The sequence below is a fragment of the Gadus morhua genome, chromosome 4 (assembly GCF_902167405.1).
Source record: "Gadus morhua chromosome 4, gadMor3.0, whole genome shotgun sequence".
Taxonomy (NCBI): Eukaryota; Metazoa; Chordata; class Actinopteri; order Gadiformes; family Gadidae; genus Gadus; species Gadus morhua.
The window spans coordinates 3004118-3025760 of record NC_044051.1 but is presented as its reverse complement, the minus strand read 5'-3'; the positions used below and the strand labels follow the sequence as shown (position 1 = coordinate 3025760).

At 51.2% G+C, this 21643-nt stretch overlaps 1 protein-coding gene and 1 pseudogene across 2 annotated transcripts in view; one reads left to right on the top strand and one right to left on the bottom strand.

Moving 5' to 3' along the window:
* Positions 1-21643, top strand: part of arhgef39 (Rho guanine nucleotide exchange factor (GEF) 39) — a 75750-nt gene that overhangs the window by 5772 nt on the left and 48335 nt on the right. For both annotated transcript variants that reach the window (XM_030353208.1, XM_030353207.1), the window contains exons 4-6: positions 5388-5508; positions 8950-9068; positions 16917-16987. In XM_030353208.1, coding sequence (XP_030209068.1) covers positions 5388-5508; positions 8950-9068; positions 16917-16987 — 311 coding nt within the window. The remainder of the gene's footprint in view (positions 1-5387; positions 5509-8949; positions 9069-16916; positions 16988-21643) is intronic.
* The window catches only part of LOC115541472 (cilia- and flagella-associated protein 251-like), a 13795-nt pseudogene continuing 10425 nt past the window's right edge, over positions 18274-21643 (bottom strand).

The following is a 21643-nucleotide window of genomic DNA, read 5'->3' as shown; positions in this document are numbered from 1 at the left end:
GTAGCGCTGTCCGAAACGTTAGCCTGGGAAAGGACGGCCGAGAATGATGTGTGATGGTTCGCAAACGGCGATGTACTCGGTTATCGAACGAGAGGCGAAGAAATAAAAAATGCTAGAGTTTTTGCGTTTTTCATAACCCTCACGGCTTGGAGGGGTTTCCCTGGCGTTTGAGCCAGCATCGGGTGTTAAGGTCAATATTATCCTCTTTTGGCGTTGTTTCGACGTAAAAATCAACGCTTGTGTTTTTTTGCGGTTGTTTACTGTAAATATATTATGATGAGAAGAAATTGCCCTGAGAGTACTTCAACATTTTGGAGAAGCCTGCCGGGTCAGATATAGGGCGGATTGTGTTTTAATGGGAAACAAGGAAAGGCAGTGAATATTGGACTGCAAATATGTATACAGATTATACTGAAAATAATAGCTTATTAAAATAAAGTTTTCAAATTGTTCCCGGGGAGGTCATGAGAAACTTTTTTCAAATGTGTTAGTTTCAAACTGACGCGTTCCATTACCACATAACTCGATCAAATGGCATTTGCACACCTTAAGTGGGAGTGTATCATGTGAAATCCTCTCTGATTTGATTGCAATAATAAATAGCTCAATATCATGGCGAGCAAAAGTGTGTCTGATGAAGTGATGCCTCGGTGTGGAGATTCAAACCGACGCCACATGGCTCCAAAGCGCTGGCAAGCCTCCTAGTCCTGCTTACGTGCGTGCTAACTCCTCGCCAATTAAACTCACCTCTGCGCACTCTGTCATGTTTAGAAGTCCCCGCCCGGTGAAGTTTAAGGTAAGTTTTTACAATCGCATTTGTGAAATTCCCCAAAGTCAAGTCATGTGGAGGGGGGGGGGGGGGGGGGGGGGGGGGGGGGGGAGGGAATCGCGCTTAACTCACTCACATCTGCGCACAATTATCCCTCTTCATCATCGACTGGGATGCGAAGCCGTGGTTTTACAATTTGTGTTATTTATCCCTTCTCTGCGCTGTACCGAGGGCTGTGTAATTACCTCACACTCCTCTCTCTCCCTCTCTCTTCCTGCTCCAGTCGTCTCCCCGACACAGGCAGAAGTGGCGGTGGCACGGGTTTAATATTAAAATATTCTGCATGTTAAACAATCGCGCGCCAGTGCAAGGATGTGTGGCAATTTCATCCCGGGGAAACTAAATAATGGATCATGCGCCATCCCTTGGGGTCTCGCATCGTCCTATCCGGAGTGGCGGGCTTAGTCTCTCTCTCTTTCTCTCTCTCTTTCTCCCCTGTTCTCGCTCTCCCCCCTGTTTTCTCTCCCCCCTGTTCTCTCTCCCTCCCACCTATTCTCTTTCTCCCCTGTTCTCTCTCTCCCCTGTTCTCCCTCTCTTCCCCTGGTTCTCGTTCTCTTTCTCTCGGACTCTCGTTCGCCCTGCCTCTCCGACCCTCTCTCTCTCTGTCTCTCTCCTTCCCTCTGTGTGTGTGTGTGTGTGTGTGTGTGTGTGTGTGTGTGTGTGTGTGTGTGTGTGTGTGTGTGTGTGTGTGTGTGTGTGTGTGTGTGTGTGTGTGTGTGTGTGTGTGTGTGTGTGTGTGTGTCTCTCTCTCCCCTCCTCTCCTCCTCTGTCTATCCCCTCTCTGTGTGTGTCTCTCTCCTCCCCCCTCTCTCGCCCCTCTCCCTCTCTCCCTCTCTCTCCCCTCTCCCTCTCTCCCCTCTCCCTCTCTCCCTCCCTCTCCTCTCTCTCCGTGTGTCTCTCTCGCGTGGAGAGCGGCACAATGAAGACGGAGGTATGAATTACCCAGTGTGATCTATTGGATAAAGAGCTCACCGGCTGCCATACATCTTCATTATGCCGACCCTTATTGAATCAATGGTGGAAACATAATGGCAAGCGCTCTATTTAGGAAAGCGGTCCGTGGAGAGACGTTAGCAGGGAGACTGACTTGGCCCTGCTCTGTGATTGATTGCAGAACCACCCAACGTACCCGCCGCCGCAACCCCCCCCCCCCCCCCCCCCCCCCCACACTCTCTCTTTCTCCCCCCTCGCCACTCTCTCGTCACTCTTCCCTTGTTCCTCTCGGTTTAAAGTCTGTCACTTTGCGCCTCACTTTTTTTGGGAGGGATTTTTTATTTTTTTTAAGGGTAATTCAAATTGATTGATACCGAGGGGAATTGTCATGTATAAAAGATCGATTTTATTATCTCCTGCCTGCGTTCTGGTGGGTATTTATTAAGGTTTTTGCATGATTTTATTTTGAGTTCTTGAGTTCACACGTTGGTAATGTAGTACAAGTAGCGAGTATTGATTGTAGGCATCATGACATGTACAATATAGCGTTGTGTTAAATGTATGAAACGTATAATGTGACATCATTGTGACACATTCGAGGTTCTTGCTAAAACACACACTATTCGATCGGTGGGATCAAAGTTAATCTAGTCTCTTGCCTTGCCTTAAATGTCCTTTACAAAACCTTATTTTCATTGCACAACCAAGCTTTTCAACCTTTATACTGAAAGACACACACGCACACACACACAGACATAAAGACACACACACACCCACACATAAAGACACACACATAAACACACAAACACACACATAAAGACACACACAAACACACACACACACACACACACACACACACACACACACACACACACACACACACACACACACACACACATAATGACACACGCAGACACAAACACACACACATAAAGACACATAAAGACACAAACACACACACACACACACACACACACACACACACACACACACACACACACACATAATGACACACGCAGACACAAAGACACACACATAAAGACACACAGATGCTTCAAAACCAGTCTAGATTTTGCAAGGAGCTTGTTTGCGACTAATCCACAAGCTAATGGCTCTTTGATACAAATACTACTTGTTTGTTCGTTTCTGTAGACGAACGTTGGGAGGGGGGGTGTACACCATTGACATCTCGGCTGTACTATTTAATATGTTGGTGGGGGGGGGGGGGTTTGAATGAAATCCCCTTTTTATTAAAAACATCGCAAAGCTACACAGAAAACGAATATTTATCTATATATTTGAGTAAGATGATAATGCTCTCCCACTGATCTCGCTTGTTACTGTTGGGGACCGGAGAGCAGGAAATGGAAAGAGCAACCCAATTATCCCTGACTGCTACATAACAAACTGGGACTACAAACTTGAAAGAGCTGTCACTTCCCCCCCCCCAAACCCACCCTCTCCTATCATTAAGTAGCACAACATTTAAAAAAAAGAAATTGAAAGTTGAAAATCCCGGAGGAGGAGAGAGAGTGAGAGAGAGGAAGGTTTCTCTTAATGGGGATATGAATGTGGTCCAGGAATAGATCCCATAATCTCGATAATGACCTCTTTTTAACCGCAAAAAAAGAGGGAGCAAAGACATAATGCCGAATGCAAGCAACAACAACTGTGACTCGTGTGCCCTGGATTGGCTGTGCGTGTGTACGTGTGTGTTTTGGGTGTCCTTACACACATGCATCTAAATGTGCTTTTGTCACGTACATAGGTGTGTGTGTGTGTGTGTGTGCGTGTGTGCCTTTTTTTTTTTTACATCTAATTGCTTTCACCGTGGCAGTAACGTTTGAGGCTCTCCTGTTTCTCTCTCATTATTTTATTTACTTGCTGTATTCTTATTTATCTCGTTTTTCATTTTTTCTGGACTATAATTTTTCTTGGCCGTCCTCAAACGAAGCGACGCCATCCCTCCACCGTCGGCTGGACCAGGGCGGTATTCCGCCCAGATGTCGCAGCTGCTCCGAATTAATGTGGATTAGCGACGCCGCGTAAGCGGAATGCTAATGCTATCTTCAACTGATGGCCAGACAATTTAATTGCTGTGGAGACCTGGAAAAAAAATAATAATGTGATTCATAATTTCATATTTATCATAATAGCCTCTGGCTGTTAAGCGATGAGGGGAGGGTGAGGGAGGGAGAGTGAGGGAGGGAAAGAGAGGGAGAGAGAGAGAGAGAGAGAGAGAGAGAGAGAGGGGGAAGGAAAAATCGCAAAACAAACGGGCAAAGAAAAAAAAAACGGAAATGCTGTTTTTCCCGCCCTTTGCCCTCGTTAGAACTCTCTCCACCGCTCCGGTACGGGCTGATTATGAACAGAGGCTACCTTTCGCGCAACTTCATTAAAATCTATTTAAATCAACTTCAACGGCAAAGTGCTGCCTCTTCCTGCGCCACGCAACGTCTCTGGGAACATCATTAGAGAGGAGGATTTGGCTGGGAGAGCGAGCGAGCGTGCGTGTGCGAGCGTGTATGTTCGCGCGCATGCGTGTGTGTGTGTGTGTGTGCATGTGGGTGTGGGTGTGGGTGTGTGTGGGGGGTACTTACTCCCAAGTTTGGATAACAAGCTCCTTCACAAGTGTCAACACCCCCAACCATTTGCGTGCGTGTCTCTGTAATGCGGCTGACAGCCTGAGCGTCTGCGCTTTGCCTCCCGCCTTGATGGAGCTGTTTTCTTGTTCGCTGCGCGTGTGGCGTTTCCCCCCCGCTACAAAGCCCGACCCCCCGGTGCCCCCCCAGGCAGGGCCCGTCGTATGGTACCCCCTCCCCCCCCCCCCCCCCCCCCCCCACACCGTAAATATGTCACCCACGCGGAGGATGGGGCCCGTGGAACGAGCGCCGCGGCGTGCGCAGGTGAAGTAGCGGCGCCGTCTCCGACACGCTTAACCAGCGCTAAGTTGGGGGGGGGGGGGGGGGATGTCGACGTCCCTTCTGAACTTTGTTCATCCTCAGCCGTGTTCGGCGGCCGCCATGCTTCAGTACTCGTACCGACTTCGGTTTCCTCCTTTTTGTTTTTATTTATTGTATGCGCGGGGGCCGCAATGCATTCTGGGTCGGCGGCGGCGCTAACTCAAAGTCCTGTGTTGTTTTGACTCGGGGCTAAATGCTCACCGGGGCTGGTGGTTGCGGTGGGCAGAAGAGGTAGGGGGGGGGGGGGGGGGGGGGGTTGGAAAAGAGAAGTTTGAAATAAACACGCAAAAAGTCGAGGGACACCCAGGTGTTGTTTTTTATCCGCTATTCTGCAGTCCCCTGTTAGAGGAACTGACGATGTCATCGGCGCTTGACGATGATGAGGATGTCTGACTGCCAATGCCAGACAGACAGACGTCCCTACTTCTTCAGGGTGGTTTTAACTTGGTACACTCTCACGCAATGGTTCACTGGTTCTCGTGTGTGCATACACTGTAGGTATATAAAGGCGTCTGTCCTTTGATATGCCTTTTTGCACCATGTACGGCACTTAGGCCAGTGAAAACTGTTTTTGAATGTGCCTTATAAATAAATGTTACTTACTTACTTACTTCTGGGCCCTGATTTTAGTTCTGATCCCCCCCCCCACCCCCCTTTTGCAGGTCTCTGCTGGTGCACGTGGAGAACGGCTACCTGGGCCGCGGCTTCGAGCAGTTCTGCCCCCAGCTGCCCCACTACAACGTCTACGTGGACAACATGTACGACGCCAGGAAGGTCCTCGCGGTGAGGGAACCGCCTCGTACCGGCTAAACACGCATTGGCCGAGCCGTCTAGTCGCAGAGTGCGACTATAATCAAAAAATTGTCCAAAAGCAAAATCTTTTAATACTGATCCCAGCACCTAAATAGAGACTAGAAGAGGATTAAATGTTGAAACATTGCTAGTAAGACAAAGAAATGCCGTATCTCTTTGAAGGTATTACGAAGGGGCCCCCCCTGAGACTTTTAATTCATCGGCTCCATATCCATTCTGTAGAGGAGCTTGTTTTTCTGGCATTAAGCCAAGGCTTTTATCCAAAGCGACTTCCGACAGTTCAAACACACGTTCACACGCCGACGGCGGAGTCCACCACGCAAGGCGACAGCCAACTCGTGAGAAGCGGTTAGGGTGATGTGCCTTGCTCAGGGACACCTCGACAATCGAACAAGCAACCTTCCGGTTACGAGTCGATCTACCTCCTGAGCTAAGCAAACCACAACGATGATATTGATCTCGACGTCATCCCCAGACTTTTGATGACCCGGTGAACATAGCTAACCGTGCCAGAGCTCCATGCTACCGCTACACGGCATGCTAACGCTATACGCCATGCTAAAGCTATACGCCATGCTAATGCTATACGGCATGCTAACGCTATACATCATGCTAACACTGTACGGCATGCTAAGGGTAAACGGCATGCTAACGCTAAACAACATGCTGACGGTATACGGAATGCTAACGCTATACATCATGCTAACGCTAAACGGCATGCTAACGTTATACGCCATGCTAACGCTATACGTCAGGCTACCGCTATACGGAATCCTACCGCAATACGGCATGCTAACGCTATAGTGAATCCTACCGCTATACGGCAAGCTACCGCCATGCTAATGCTATACGGCGGGGTTAACAGAAGGCAGGGCTGTGCGCGCGCTACCTGGAGTGACGGCTGCGCCCGGTGTGTACGTGTCCTTGGCCGCCTAACCTTCCCCGCGCGCCGCGCGTCTTAGCGGGTCCATTAGAGGTGACTGGCTGTGATGCACCTGCGCCCGGCGCCCGTCCGCCTTAACGGGCCCCGGCGCTGCAAAGATGTAATTGTCTTAATTAAGAGCGCGGATGTGTCTGCCGCGTATCGACCCCCCCCCTCTATTGATTATGGACTCAGCTGTGCAAGTTAGTGTCGACCCCCATCCCACCTTACCGACCCGATCTCTCCGTCTCTCTCACACGCACGCACGCACGCACACGCACGCATACACACGCATACACAGAGACACACAGAGACAAACACACAGACACACAGAGTGAGACACACACACACACACACAGACACAGACACAGACACACACACACAGGGATGGGGGGGGGGGGTTGGGTGGGGGGGTCGACAGTGGCTTAATTGGATTCGGAGCAGTCCGCGCACGTTTTTTCGCGACACCCTTGTTTGTTTACTCCGAGCGACCAAGTGAAATCAATTTCTCCAATGAGTCAACGCGATAAACCTTTCCACCCTCCACTAGTTTGAGGCGATTTCGGCAAGAAAGGTCCCGTTGCAAGGGCATAAAATGCGGAGGAGGTGGAGGAGGAGGAGGAGGAGGAGGAGGAGAAGGAGGAGAAGGAGGAGGAGGAGGTCGTTGTGGAGTAGGGGAGGAGGAGTAGTTGGTGCTAGAGGCGGAGGAGGTAGAGGAGATGGAGGAGGAGGAGTAGGTGTAGGAGGAGGAGTAGTTGGTGCTGGAGGTAGAGGAGGAGGAGGAGGAGGAGATGGTGGTGGAGGAGGAGATGGAGAAGGTCGGGGTGACGGAGGAGGAGGTGGTAGAGGAGGTGGTGGAGGTGGAGCAGGAGGTGGAGAAGGAGTGGGGATACCACCTCTCGCGCTGAGCTCGCCGCACACACCTCCAGCCGCTCCGAGAGGAAGCAGACCCACGGGGACCCGCTCCACTGCGGTCTCCTAATGTACGGCCTCGGGTCGCTCCGGAACTACCAGCGCCTCCACACCTGATCGCTCATTCCCCTCACATCCCCGCTATCATCCCACTGATTCACCACCTGTCTGTCCACCCCCCCACCCCCCAGGGGGGGAGACTCCAGCTGCCCCTGCAGCCAGTAATGACCAGTTAAACATCTGCTGCGGTGCGTGTGCACGTGGAAAGACAGCACTGCGGGTGACCCTTTCTGTGCACCCACCCCCCCCCCCCCCGTCTCTCACACACGTACGCACGCAAACTCTCGCACTCACACACACACGCACGCACGCACGGAAACACTCCCACTCACACACACATACTCACACTCCCTTACACACACACGCGCGTGCGCGCACAAACACGCGCGCACTCGCACTCCCTTCCTATGCTGATGATGAAGTCGACCAGAATCACCACCCCCTTTTTATCCCCCCCACCCCACCCCCCACCCCCCTCCCTCCGCCCAACTCTCGCCTCATTTCGTGGGGCATGCTGGGAAGAGGTTCAGGTACCATCGCCGCCGTACTGCCCGGTACACACGGCTACGAGGGCTCTAAAACCCAGGGAGCCGTCGTGAATCACTTGACTGACACGGATGACAAGATAACCCCCCCCCCCCCCCCTCCCAGCCCTCCCCCTCTCCCAGCCCTCCCCCCCCCCCCCCCCCCCCCCCCTTACCGGAAAGGTTGACAAGCACTCATGTTGACACGGCGTGTAGATGCATATTTAATGACCGCGCCGCATTCCCCATTCCACGCCACAACCGGCGAGCTGGAGTAACGACTGACAAGGAAGTGATTCACGGTGATGGGCGAGATGGGCCGGGAGGTGTTGTGGGAAGTGACAGGAGTCAAGGTGTGTTGGTGGGTTGGGGGGGGGGGGGGGGGGGGGGGGGGGGAGGATGATGGAGCGGCATGTGATTGGCCGGGAGCTGAAGGGTGCCCGGGGTTCAGTTCGTTAGGCCGTGGTCGTTTGCGTCCTGAGTTCTGTCTCCGCCATCTTGGGTTCCTTTCGAGGTCGTTCCTCTGGTTCTCTTTGACGCGAGCGTCTGAAGAAAAATGTGGATTGTAATCTTGTTATTACTTTTTTAAAGTAGGTACATACAGTATATAAATGGTAAATTGACTGCAATTATATCGTGCTTTTATACAAAGTGCTTTACAATATTGCCTGACATTCACCCATTCACGCACACATTCACACACCGACGGCGGGCAGTTAGGGTTAGACGCCTTGCTCAAGGGCACTTCGACATTCAACTGAATATATATACTGTAATTGGAACAAAAAACAATGAACCAAGCAGATTATTTTAGTTCATTTAAACCTTTAATCACACAAACTAGATAAGCGACTGCAGCGATCCATTTGGTTTATATTTCGTATTTAATGATGTGTTTTTGGTCACTTTACAAAGCAGTGGCCTGTGATAAGTGACCCGTGGTCAGAGCGCTGCAGCTGGGTGTTGAACTCTGTGTTGTGTTGGTGGATCCAGGCGCAGCTGAAGAAGAACCGTGGCTTCAGACGCTACAAGGCCCTGCAGGAGGCCCGCCCAGAGTTCAGAGACTGCAAGCTGGAGGACCTGCTCAACCTCCCCGCCCAGCGCATCCACCAGTAAGACCACCACCACCACCAGCACCACCAGCACCAGCACCAGCACCACCACCACCACCACCACCACCACCACCACCAGCACCAGACCACACCACCACCACCACCACCACCACCACCACCACCACCACCACCACCACCAGCACCACCCCCACCACCACCACCACCACCCCCACCACCACCACCACCACCACCACCACCACCAGCACCACCACCACCAGCACCACCACCACCACAACCACCACCACCAGACCACACCACCACCACCACCACCACCACCACCACCACCACCACCACCACCAACTCCACCACCACCACCACCACATCCACCACCACCACCACCACCACCACCACCACCACCACCACCACCACCACCACCACCACCACCACCACCACTACCAGACCACACCACGACCAGCACCATCACCACCACCACCACCACCACCACCACCACCACCACCACCACCACCACCACCACTACCAGACCACACCACGACCAGCACCACCACCACCACCACCACCACTACCAGACCACACCACGACCAGCACCATCACCACCACCATCACCACCACCACCACCACCACCACCACCACCACCAACTCCACCACCACCACCACCACCACCACCACCACCACCACCACCACATCCACCGTCCCCCACCACCACCACACCACCACCACCACCACCACCACCACCACCACCACCACCTCCACCACCACCACCACCACCACTACCAGACCACACCACCACACCCAACCCAACTACCACCCCACCTCCACCGCCGAAACCTCCTCCAACCACACCACCACCGCTACCCCACCTCCAGCACCATCACCTCGACCTCCACACCCAACCTCACCACCATCACCCCCTCGACCTCCACACCCAACCCCACCACCTTCACCCCAGCTAACCAGTCCTCCAGAACCAACACCTCCACTACCACTACCACCACCACACCCCCCCAACCACACCATTACCACCTCACCCACCAACACATCCAGGTAATTCAGCGCATTCTGAGGAATGTGATCCGCGCGAAGAGGCCCTCCAGGCGCCCAGATCCTGGGGGTCTATTTCCTCTGGAGGGGCCTTACAGCTAAGACCCTGGGGGTCTATGTTCAGGATGGGAGGGGGGGCGGGACCTTCTGTTCCATGGGTTGAGTGGTGCAAAGGAGGGCGGGACCTTCAGTTCCATGGGTTGAGTGGTGCAAAGGAGGGCGGGACTTACAGTTCCATGGGTTTAAGGACCAAGAGAGAGGGCGGGACTTTCATATACACGGGTTTGAGTGCGAGAGAGGGCGGGACTTTGAGATACATGGGTTTGAGTGCGAGAGAGGGCGGGACTTTGAGATACATGGGTTTGAGTGCGAGAGAGAGCGGGACTTTGAGATACATGGGTTTGAGTGCAAGAGAGGGCGGGACTTTGAGACACATGGGTTTGAGTGCGAGAGAGGGCGGGACTTTGAGACACATGGGTTTGAGTGCGAGAGAGGGCGGGACTTTGAGACACATGGGTTTGAGTGTGAGAGAGGGCAGGACTTTGAGACACACAGGTTTGAGTGCGAGCGAGGGCGGGACTTTGAGACACATTGGTTTGAGTGCGAGCGAGGGCGGGACTTTGAGACACATGGATCCTCTGTGTTTATGTTCAGATGGAGCCCCGGCGCCGAGCCACTCCTCCGCAAGAAAACACTTAGTGCACGGGTCGGCGGTTCTTGGCTTATTTTTCCTGTTTTCCTTCCATGCTTCGTCTCCTCTCCAGTCGGAGCCACCCTCCTCCCTCTCATGAAGTCACCTGCGCGGCGTTTCACTCCACAGACCGCCGCTGACAGGTGTAATTATTGCTATTTGATGTAGCGCCCACGTAGCATCTCCAACTGTCCACCAACTGTCATCCTCCGTTCTCCCTTTCTCTCTGTGAACCAACGTTCTCTCTCTCTCTCTATCTCTCTCTCCCTCTCCCTCTCCCCATCCCCCTCGTTCTCTCTCTCCCCCTCGTTCTCTCTCGTACACTATCTCTCTCATTCTCTCTCTTGTTCTCTATGTCGCTCTCTCTCTCGCTCTCTCTCTCGTTCTCTCTCTTGCTGAACAACAGTAGCCGCGGTGGCGCTTAGCAACGCAGCTGTAGGTATCAGAACGGTGTTGTTGTTGCTCCGCCACTGTGTTTTAACGAGGACCTACTCTGCCTGTCCCTCCGCACGGCTCGGAGTGACGCTAATCGCCGCGGACGGCTCTCCGTCTACACCCCTCCAGCTAGCACGGGGGGCTAACCCTTCATCTAGGCTGAGGGAGGGGGTGGTGGCGTTGTCCCGGGCTACAGAGACGCGACTTTCTCTACTCTTTCTTCCTGTCAGCTGTCTGCGACGTTCAATAGTACCCTGAGCAGGAAGAAGAAGAAGAAGAACACGATGAGGATAATGTAAACAAGAACAAGGTGGAGTCTCTCGATGTGGGGTTTTGAAGAAGAATACCGCCAAGCAACACACACGAAAACATGGCGAGGAAAACAGATGTCCCTCCCTCTCGCTTGCCTTTCAACGCTGAAGCCATGGAACAGAAAGGCCCGCCCTCTCTTTTGGCCGCCAAACAGATGGAACTGAAAGTCCCGCCCTCCTTTGCAGCACTAAACCATGTAACTAATGGTCCTGCCCTCCCTCTCACTGCTTATCCCATGTAACTGAAAGTCCCGCCCTCCTTTGCAGCACTAAACCATGTAACTTATGGTCCTGCCCTCCCTCTCACTGCTTATCCCATGTAACTGAAAGTCCCGCCCTCCTTTGCAGCCCTAAACCATGTAACTTATGGTCCTGCCCTCCCTCTCACTGCTTATCCCATGTAACTGAAAGTCCCGCCCACTCTCTCACACTTAAACCTATGGAACTGAATGTCCCGCCCTCCTTTGCAGCATTAAACCCATGTAACTGAAAGTCCCGCCCTCTCAACCATAAACCCATCTATTCGAAAGTCCCGCCCTTTCTCTCGTCCCTAAACCCATTTGACTGATACTCCCGCCCCCTATCCTAAGGGCCCGCCTCCAGGTGATCCATCAGAAGCCGGGAACGCCTCGGAGCGAGGTTCAACTCCATCGAAACATAGGCACGGAATTCCGGGGATACCGACGGGACACGTCACTTCCCAACTCACGTCACGTCTCATCCGAATGGCGGCTAGTCCCATGTCCGCGTCATTCCTTCATTAACTCCCTCTTCTGGGAGGTGGGGGCGGAGCCTATTTGCCTCCACCCACCCTACAAGCGCTGCACTGTGTGCACGGCTAGGGTCCGTTTCTCTGTGTGTGTGTGTGTGTGTGTGTGTGTGTGTGTGTGTGTGTGTGTGTGTGTGTGTGTGTGTGTGTGTGTGTGTGTGTGTGTGTGTGTGTGTGTGTGTGTGTGTGTGTGTGTGTGCGCGCGCTCTTCCCATCATCCCTATTGATTCTCCCCTCGGCTGGCGGTGTAACCCAGGAGGCTCGTGGGGGGGGGGGGCATGGTGGGTGCAGGAGGGGGGGGGGGGGGATGCGCCTAAGTAATTGTATGATGATTTTAGGTGATGCGTGGCCCCCAGATAATGGGCCCCTGCGGCTGGCACTCCCCCCCCCCCCCCTGTCCCAGAAGCTTTTGGGAATAAGAGCGTGGGTGAGGGGGGGGGGGGGGGGGGGGGGGGGGGGGGGAGGGTGACGTGTCACTTATGCCACTCAGTGATGATGGATGGCGGCAGGACCCTCGCCACCGGCCCGGCGGCCCGTCGGTACGGGGGGGGGGGGGGGGGGAATCATTGTCTTTTTTATTAAGTGCCATTTGACTCTCTCTTCCCGGTCCTCCCCAAAGCTCAACCCCCCTCCCTCCCCCACACACATCCTGTTTGTTGTGATGCAGCAGAGATCCCGGGTTGATGCCCGCACTCATGGGCCTCACTACCAACCCGGTCTTCTTCTTCTTCTTCTTCTTCTTCTTCTTCTTCTTCTGTCTTCTCCTTTCTTCTTCTTCTTCTTCTTCTTCTTCTTCTTCTTCTTCTTCTTCTTCTTCTTCTTCTTCTTCTTCTTCTTCTTTGTCGTCTCCTTTTTCTTTTTATTCTTCTTCTTCTTCTTCTTCTTCTTCTTCTTCTTCTTCTTCTTCTTCTTCGTCTTCCTCGTCTCCTTTTTCTTTTTCTTCTGCTTCTTCTTCTGCTCCTTCTCCTCTCTTCTTCTTCTTCTTCCTCCTTCCCCTCTCTCGTCTGTGTGGGACTGGCCGTTTGTTGTGTGCTGTGTGTGTCGATAACAAAGATGCGTCGGCAATCGGGGCGATTATGGGATGGCAGCTGCCGCGAGGGAACAGCTAGCGCTCTTTAATTGGACGAGCCGGGGGGAGGGAGGTCATTGTCGCGCTGCCTTCACATTAGGAGCACCTTGGTTGTCAGTGCATTCCATATGGGTTTGACGAGTTATTTCTTTATTTTCCTCCCTTTTGCTCGTTTTGTACTTTTCAATGAAGGTTTGAATGCGAGTCAGGGCTTCAGCAGCCTCATCTCCGTCGCGCGTTGGCTCTCTCGCGGCGTCGGACGACTCCCTTCACCGCCAGCTCCTTGTTTGGAAGAATACCACTTTTATGTTCTTTTGAAAGAGCCCTAAATGCCCTATCTCTCAAGAGCTTTCGTTTTGCACCGTGTTTCCGCGGCTACAAAGGCTTTGCGTAGAGAGAGAGAGAGAGAGAGAGAGAGAGAGAGGAGAGGGAGAGGGAGAGGGAGAGGGAGAGGGAGACAGGGAGAGAGGAGAGAGAGAGACAGGGAGAGAGAGAGCGCGCCGTGGTTCATTGCTGCTTTACCATACTTGCGGTGATGATGAGGCCCCAAGCGCACAATGGACCAACGTCTCTCCTTGCTTTTTTTTTTGTGTTGCCTGTTCTTGGACATTGTTTGGGGGTGTCAATCGCTCGTCGCTTCCCTGTGACCTTAATTCTGAAGCCTGGCACTTAGCGGTTCAATGGAACAACCTCAAAACTTCCGCTTACTGATTTGAGCTATTCAATTATAATTGACCCTTGACGATAATAAAAAAAAAAAAGACTTTAAAATCGGCTGTTGCTATGAGTTTTTCTTCCCTTAGACAGAAATGTCTGCTTTTCCGAAGTTTTCGCATCTGGAAGTTCACAATATAGTGAGCAGGGGAAATGACGTGGGAGAACTTCTCTTTGCAGTGTCTGTCTGACATCCACAGGAAGGCAATCACTTTGGTAATACACATTTTAATTGCCAAACTTGAGATTGTGCGAGAGCATTTCCACACTTCTGGCGACATACAACACTGGCGCGCGTTCTGCCGCTTCTGAAGCTATTAAAGTGGAGTAATTACCCATAAGCCCGTGCCATGTCCACTAACCCGTGCCCGCGCCTGACAGCCCCTGTTGTCTCTTAATTAGAACATTTTTGAATCCCTAATGTGTGTGTTTAAAGGAAAATAATTGGGAGGGATATTTCCTGCATCTTCCCTTCCCTTTCTTCTTCCTCTTTCTTCTTCTCTGCTGACACGCGAGCGGGCGACCGGGTGACCTCGAGCCCGCCGCCGCCGCCGCCGCCGCTGAGAGTGTGAGAACAAAACCCAGGCGGGGAATCAGCCGCCGAGCGAAAATGGAATTAGCAATTTGCGTAGGAGACGGGGGCAGCGGCGGTGGTGGAGGGGGCGGCGGCGGCGGGGGGGGGGGGGGGCGGGGGCTCCCGATTGAATAAAAGGGGCCATTCTGGCTCCTCTCTGATGTGGCGCTCGTCGTTAGGGGTATCTGAACTGTTAATAAATGTGGCTCGCAATTGCCTCGCATTGTCTCATTATCTTCGCGTTGCCGCCGCCGCTAATGACCGGGACAGGCCGGCTAAGCGAGCTCGCGCGGTTTTACATTATTTGGATTGCAGCTGTAATAATGTTTCCGCTAATAATGACAAACAGCCAGCAGCTCTCACACCACCTCTGCTTCTTTGTTATGCGGCTGGGTTTTAATTAGATTTTTTTTTTTCCTCCCTTCCCCTAATAAGGACGAGTAGCATCCGTGGCTGTTAATGCCTGTAATGTATTTGTTATTATTACAAGATGAGAAGCAAAAGAAGTGAAAATTATTTCTCTCCCCCCCTGCACACCCCCTTACCCCCCTTACCCCTTGTCGTTTTCGTCTTAATTGAGCAAGGCCTAATTGGAGCTTGTTTGGCGCCCCTTTCATTCCTAATGAGTGAAAAGGACGCTACAACCGCCACATGGAGTTGAACCCCCCCCTCTCCCATCACAGATATGCTGCTGGGAGACCACAGAAACACAGGAGCACACGGATGCATGGGCCCGGCCCGGAATAACCCGATCCGTTTAGTCCAGCTTTGTTTTGTTTTCCGCCTTTTTCCCCATGCCAGACACGCGGGTAATCGCAGCACTGAGTGCCTGTGTACGCGCACGCACGCACGCACACGCGCCCACGGTGAGTCAGTGTGTGTTTCTTGGCAACGTCGTTACATATGTTTGCATCACTCCTAAACCCCACACAGGGAACGCGGCCAGAAATAGCCGGGCAGCAACACATAGCCGCCGGTCCCCTCTGACGTCGGGCTAATGGCTCTGATACCTGCGTGTCTCTTAAACACCCAGCCCAGGCTGGCAGTCACAGTGAAGGCCCAATGAGACCGCTTAAGGAAGGGGTGATGGCAAAGTAGCAAAGGAGAGACGGGAAAATCAATGTAAATTGTCAATTTGCTTCAAGGTCACCCCCCGACCAGTCTACCACGCCCACACACCCATCCACCCTCCCCACCCCCCCCACCCGCTGGCTCGTATAGCCTTCGGAGCCTTTGTGGAGGTACTGGTGCAGCCCGGTGTTGTTAGTGTTTTTTAATGGGAGCGGTGGGTTGATTACCGGACGCTCTCTCTCTCTCTGTATTTAAGGGACCACTCGCGTGAACGTCACCCAGGAGTCGACCCAGTGTCCAGCAGAAGGCCTCCAGCTCTCATTATCCCTCTCCTTTTAGCCCAGGGCCCTGGTCCTGATTCAGTGTGTTTGAAGCTCTCGGCTCTTTAAAACACCCCTCCAGCGTTTAAATGTTGTGCAACGGCCAACCCGGCCAACTGGTATAAATCGATATTTCGGAGTCACCCACGTTCATTTTCTCGTCCGAATTGTGTGCGCCAAGTATCAAAGTTCAATAGGGAGGCATCATTAGTTAACTGCCGCTAACTAATGGATTCAAATGTCGATTCAAAGGTTGTTGAATCAATTAAGCGCTCTTAAGAATAGGTTATTGTTGAGGAAAACGGTGGAAGCGATTACCACCGGTCTGCTGAACCGATTTGGGGGATAATTACGGCTCAAACGCAGAGACAGTAACAGCAAAGTTTTCAGCCGGTTTAACACAAGAGGGACCCTGAAGCATTTCAAGGAAATCAACAACAACAGCAGCAGTAGCCGTACACTGATCAGCAACCATCCACAACATCGTAATTGAACTAAACTCATCACAAGTAGACGGGTGATGAGCAGGACGGTTCTAAGACGGCGTACGGCAGTATGTGGGAGAAGGATATTGAATACCCCTGATCACTTGTGTGTTGCAGTTAAGGCGGCAACTTGTGGCAGAAATTATTCTTTCATAAACCGCAGGGTACGGATTCGATGTTCGTTTAGTTGAAGTCCAACGGTCTCGATGCGACAGGAGGGGGGGGGGGGGGTCTCTCTGGGAACCCACCACGACTGTACAGATGCCGGTGTTCCGGGACAGCTGTTACCATGGCTACCTTTCGGGAATAACGGGCCCCCTCCAGGGACTTTTTTTATTTTTTTTGTCAGTTTGTTGCGTTGATCGCCGTGCATATGTCGGCGTCGTTAACGTCTTTTATCCTCTCCTCAGGTACAAACATTACCTCCAGGATCTGACGGAGACCACCAGCCCGGAAGACCCCGAGTTCCAACAGCTCTCCGGTGAGTTGATTTACAGAACACCCGAACGCTAAACCAGGCTAAGACTTTGCCTAGCATGGTTCCCCTCAAACTCCCCCCCAAACTCATTATTTCGGACAAAGAAGATGATTTACAGGGCGGCATTTGAGGCTCAGGAGGAAGAGCGGGCTTGGTGGTAACCGGAAGGTTGCCGGTTCAATACCTGGCTCTTGCTAGCTGAGTGTCGCGGTGTCTCTGAGCGAGACACCTCATCCTGACTGCTCCCGATGAGCCGGCTGTCGCCTTATGTTGTTGACACCGCCGTCGAGTGTGTGAGTGTGTGTATGAATGGGTGGATGTTGTAAAGGCAATATTGTAAAGCGTTTTTGAGTGGCCACTCAAAGCGCTGTATAAATGCAGTCCATTTACCGTTTACCATTTACGTCGTCTTCTGGGCCATTTGTCATCCTGCCTGTAATCGCAACCGCATCCTCTCGGAAGTAGAACGGGCACGCACATGGGAACCTTTGGTGCTCACTCCCTCGGTCGTGCCAAGGCCTGAAGTAACAAGGGACCACGATCGCCGTAAAACTCGTCTTCCGGTTTCGCTGACGAATTCTCTCGCCCGCTACCTTGTTCCGGCGAGCGACGTCCGACACGTTTTAACGACTGTCACCGATCAAAAGCTTGTCCGTCCACGGGAGGAAGAGCAAACAACAATAGGTGTGTGCGACACCACAAACGTTTCTCTTTGCCATCGCCGGAAGGGAGACTGGAACTCGGTGACATTCAAACCAAAACAAAAAGAGGACGCACCCTTCCTTTCCTTTTGGTCATCTGCGTTATCGTCGTGGCAACGGCCCCAGCTAGGGCAGAAGTAGAGGCGCGCCCAGAGATCCAGTTTGATGTGGGGTTTTTATTTTTTCCTCGACGTAATTAATTGGGACCGGATCAGAAGGATATTTAAGCGAGGGAGTGATATTAATAAATAAAATCTTCCGCATCAACACAAATCCCGATAATGACTAATTTCGGTCATCAAATAAACAGCGAATCTGACTGGAGCGCCAGTGTACACAAGGAATTATTTATGTGTGGCAATTAAAATCTCATTGGCTGCGTGCTGCTTTTGCTTACAAATTAAAACAGCGCCCTGACTCTTAAGATGAAGGAACATATCTAAAAACGTGCTCCTCCATCTCCACTTCCTCCTTGCTCATTAGTGTAACCCTTTTTAAAAATAAAATCAACTAAAAACTCCAGATTTTCTTATATATACTTACCGGGGGTGTTGGAGATGGGGGGGGGGGGGGGGGGGGGGGAAAACAACTTTTCTGCAGTCAGCTCAGTTGTATTGTAAAGGGAATTCTCCACACAAAAAAAGCAAGGGAAGAATCCCAGACAAATGATATTGTATCTGATTAACACGCTAACAGGGAGCCATCACAGGGGGTTTTGTTGTTATTGTTGTTGCCGATGCTGCAGTTGTTGCTGTATTTTTTCCTTTCTCTCTTGTTTTGTTTTCTGTGTTTTCTTTTCATCTCTACCCCCTCCCACCTTCTTCTTCTTCTACTTCTATATCTTCGTCGTCTCCTTCGTCTTCATCTTCTCCTTCTTCTTCGTCTTCGTCCCCTTCAAATTCATCTTCTTATTTGTTTCCTTCTTCCTCTCCTCTCTCTTCTTAGTCTTCCTCTTCGTATCCTTCTTCTTAGTCTCCTTCTTCTTCTTCGTCTCCTCTCTCTTTTCTTAGACTCCTTCTTCATCATCTTCTTTTTCTTCTCCTTCTTCTGCAACAGTGCATTGACCTCTAACCGTGCCGCTGCGGGACGGTCATTTGCGGTAACCTAAAGCCCGACCACCTCCACTCTTTTATTTCTCCGATAATCATGATTATGAGCCACTGTCACGTACTAAAAACGGTATTGTATACATTAACAAGACGAACAATCTGAACAAATAAACTCCTTCGGAGACACGCCGGCATAGTCTGAGTTGTCAAAGTGTCAGGAAAACAAACAGTTCCCTAAACACCTTCCGATAAAAAAACAAAAAGACGATATAAGACACTTTGAAGAACGGAAGGACGGATCCTGCCTAGGACGTCTTAATGGAGGCCGGATGGATTATTAATGCGTCGGCCAATGCTCACGCGCCGCAACGCTGCAAATTAGGCCTTTGTTTGTTAATACAAAGAGGCGATTGGGAAAACGGGCGTCTTGCGTGTACGCATTTAAAAAAGAAAAAATCCAACTCGACCGATGAAAAAATATATATCGCCTAGCAGAAGAATAAACCGAAAAACACTGAGTGTGTACTGTGCGTTCTGCCCGGTTTGGTACCCGCTGTAATTGCTGTGAAGTTAAGCGAGCCAATTAGGCTGTGATTATTTTAGTGGAGGAAGAAGTGCCTAGAGGATCCAGTTCATGGACTTGCATCGCAAAATGTTCGCAAGCACGCACACACACACACACACACACACACAGACAGAGGAAGAAATCGGAAAAAACACAACGCAACCCAAAAAAAAACGAGTTAAGCTTCAAATTGCGCTCCACCATCTGTTGTTGTTGTTATTTTGGATGTGTTAATGATGTAGGCCTAAATGTCTACACCAGTTATTATCACTGGTGCATAGTAATTGGATGACTCTGTCTAGCATTAATGATTTGACTATTTGCACTAGGGCTCTCAGCAGCTTGCCATGGAACGGTTATTTATACACACACACACACACACACACACACACACACACACACACACACACACACACACACACACACACACACACACACACACACACACACGGATCTATGTGGCGCAGTACAGTGTTCAGTGCAGACAGGATTAGTTTTGGGCTCTGTTAGGTGACGTTAGATGCGCAACTACCGCAGTGAAAGCTCTTTATGCATGTGTAATTCTATAAAAGGTTGGAGGGGGGGTATCTGTTATTACCTGCAATTATCAGAATAATCGCGAAAACGCATTAACACATCCACTGCTCATTGGCGTAGCGATTAAAGCTAAAGTCTGTTATTTGGAGGGTTGCTGGATCAATTCCACGGCGACTCCAGGCTAAAACAAAGGGATATTTCTCTGAGTCCCCCCTCATCGCTTGCTGTCTGTGCTTTTCTTTAGTGGCCTTTTCCTGGCTGACACCGTGTTGGTCTATGAAGGTGTGAGTGGGTGAATTAATGGTGTTGATTGTAAAGGGCTCGCTGTAGGAGCTGAAAATACATTTATTTTTGTGTATGTAAAAAAAACAACAACATGGAGATATGGGATATAAATAAGAAAATAAGAATATTTATGCTTACATATTTCTCTTAGAATTGTGTCAAAAGTTTTACAAACTTGTATCACAACTCGCATGAAACTCTTTGAATCATATTTTGGCTTTCCATTTCACTTAATAACAATTCATAGTAAAGTAACACAATTGGGGTACAGTTCCTTGTTCCCTCTCTCCTCAACTACAAGTGCTCAATTTATTTAGAATCGATAATGATGTCATCTAGCAAACGCTTGCGTGACTCTTTCTATACTGACCCCTCGCTTAGATGCAAACGCATGTATAATATTCTCTGGGAACCGACGCTCTCCTTTGATTTGTGGAACGCTAAAACAAGAAACTTATGACCCACTGTGTTAGAGACTAGGAGGTCATGGAACTGATTATTGCGTAATTCTTATTCAAGAAACTAACATGGCCGCCGTCCGTATCACATGTTTACCTCCAAGCCTCTCCTCAAAGTCAATGTAGATGATGTTAGCTGGATGTTGATCATGAGATTATGCAGAAATTAACAAAGTTACCTCTGTTGCTTAAAATGTGAGGTCAGGATGGATGACGAAGGATGGTCGTTGGTTTATAGTCGAACGCCCGCACTAGTCTTGCGGAGCAGGTCGTCTTACCCGGTAAAGCATGTATGCAGCGCTTTACTAGCGGCCACTCAAAGCGCTTTACAATGTTACCGAACATTCACCCATTCATGCACACGTTCACACACCGACGGCGGAGTCAGCCACGCAGGGCGACAGCAAGCTCGTCAGGAGCAGTCAGGGTGAGTCGTCTTGCATAGGTACACCTCGACGCTCAGCTCGGAGGAGCCGGGGATCGAACCAGCATCCTTCCGGTTACCAGCCGACCCGCTCTACCTCCTCAGCCCCACGCCGCCCCACCGGAGGCCTGGACGGAACAACACCTTCAGCGGCGCCCGTGTGGAGGGCGAGAACAAGGGGAAATATACAACACTAACACAGAAGCCCCCCTGGGACGGGTAGGCCTGTCCCAGGTCTACCTGCGTCCCCTATCCCCCCCCCCCCCCCCTCTACCTCTCTACCTCTCTCTCTTCAAATAGCCGGGGGGGGGGAGAGAAGGGGGACCCTTTTTTTAGGAGTTATGTATTCTGCTGACGAGCTACTGGGGTGGGTGGGGGGGGCATATAGTGTTCTATGTGTGTGTGCGTGTTTGTTTTTCATCTGTTCGTGCATGTGTGTTTTTACGTGTGTGTGTGTTTTTCAGTGTGCATGTGATTTATCTATGTGTGTATGTGCGTGTGTTTATGTGCGTGTGTGTTTTATCTGTTTGTGTGTGTGTGTGTGTGTGTGTGCGTGTGTGTGTTTGGTTTTCATCTGTACATGCATTTGTGTTTTCACGTGTGTGTGTGTGTTTCATCTGTGTGTGTGTGCATGTGTATC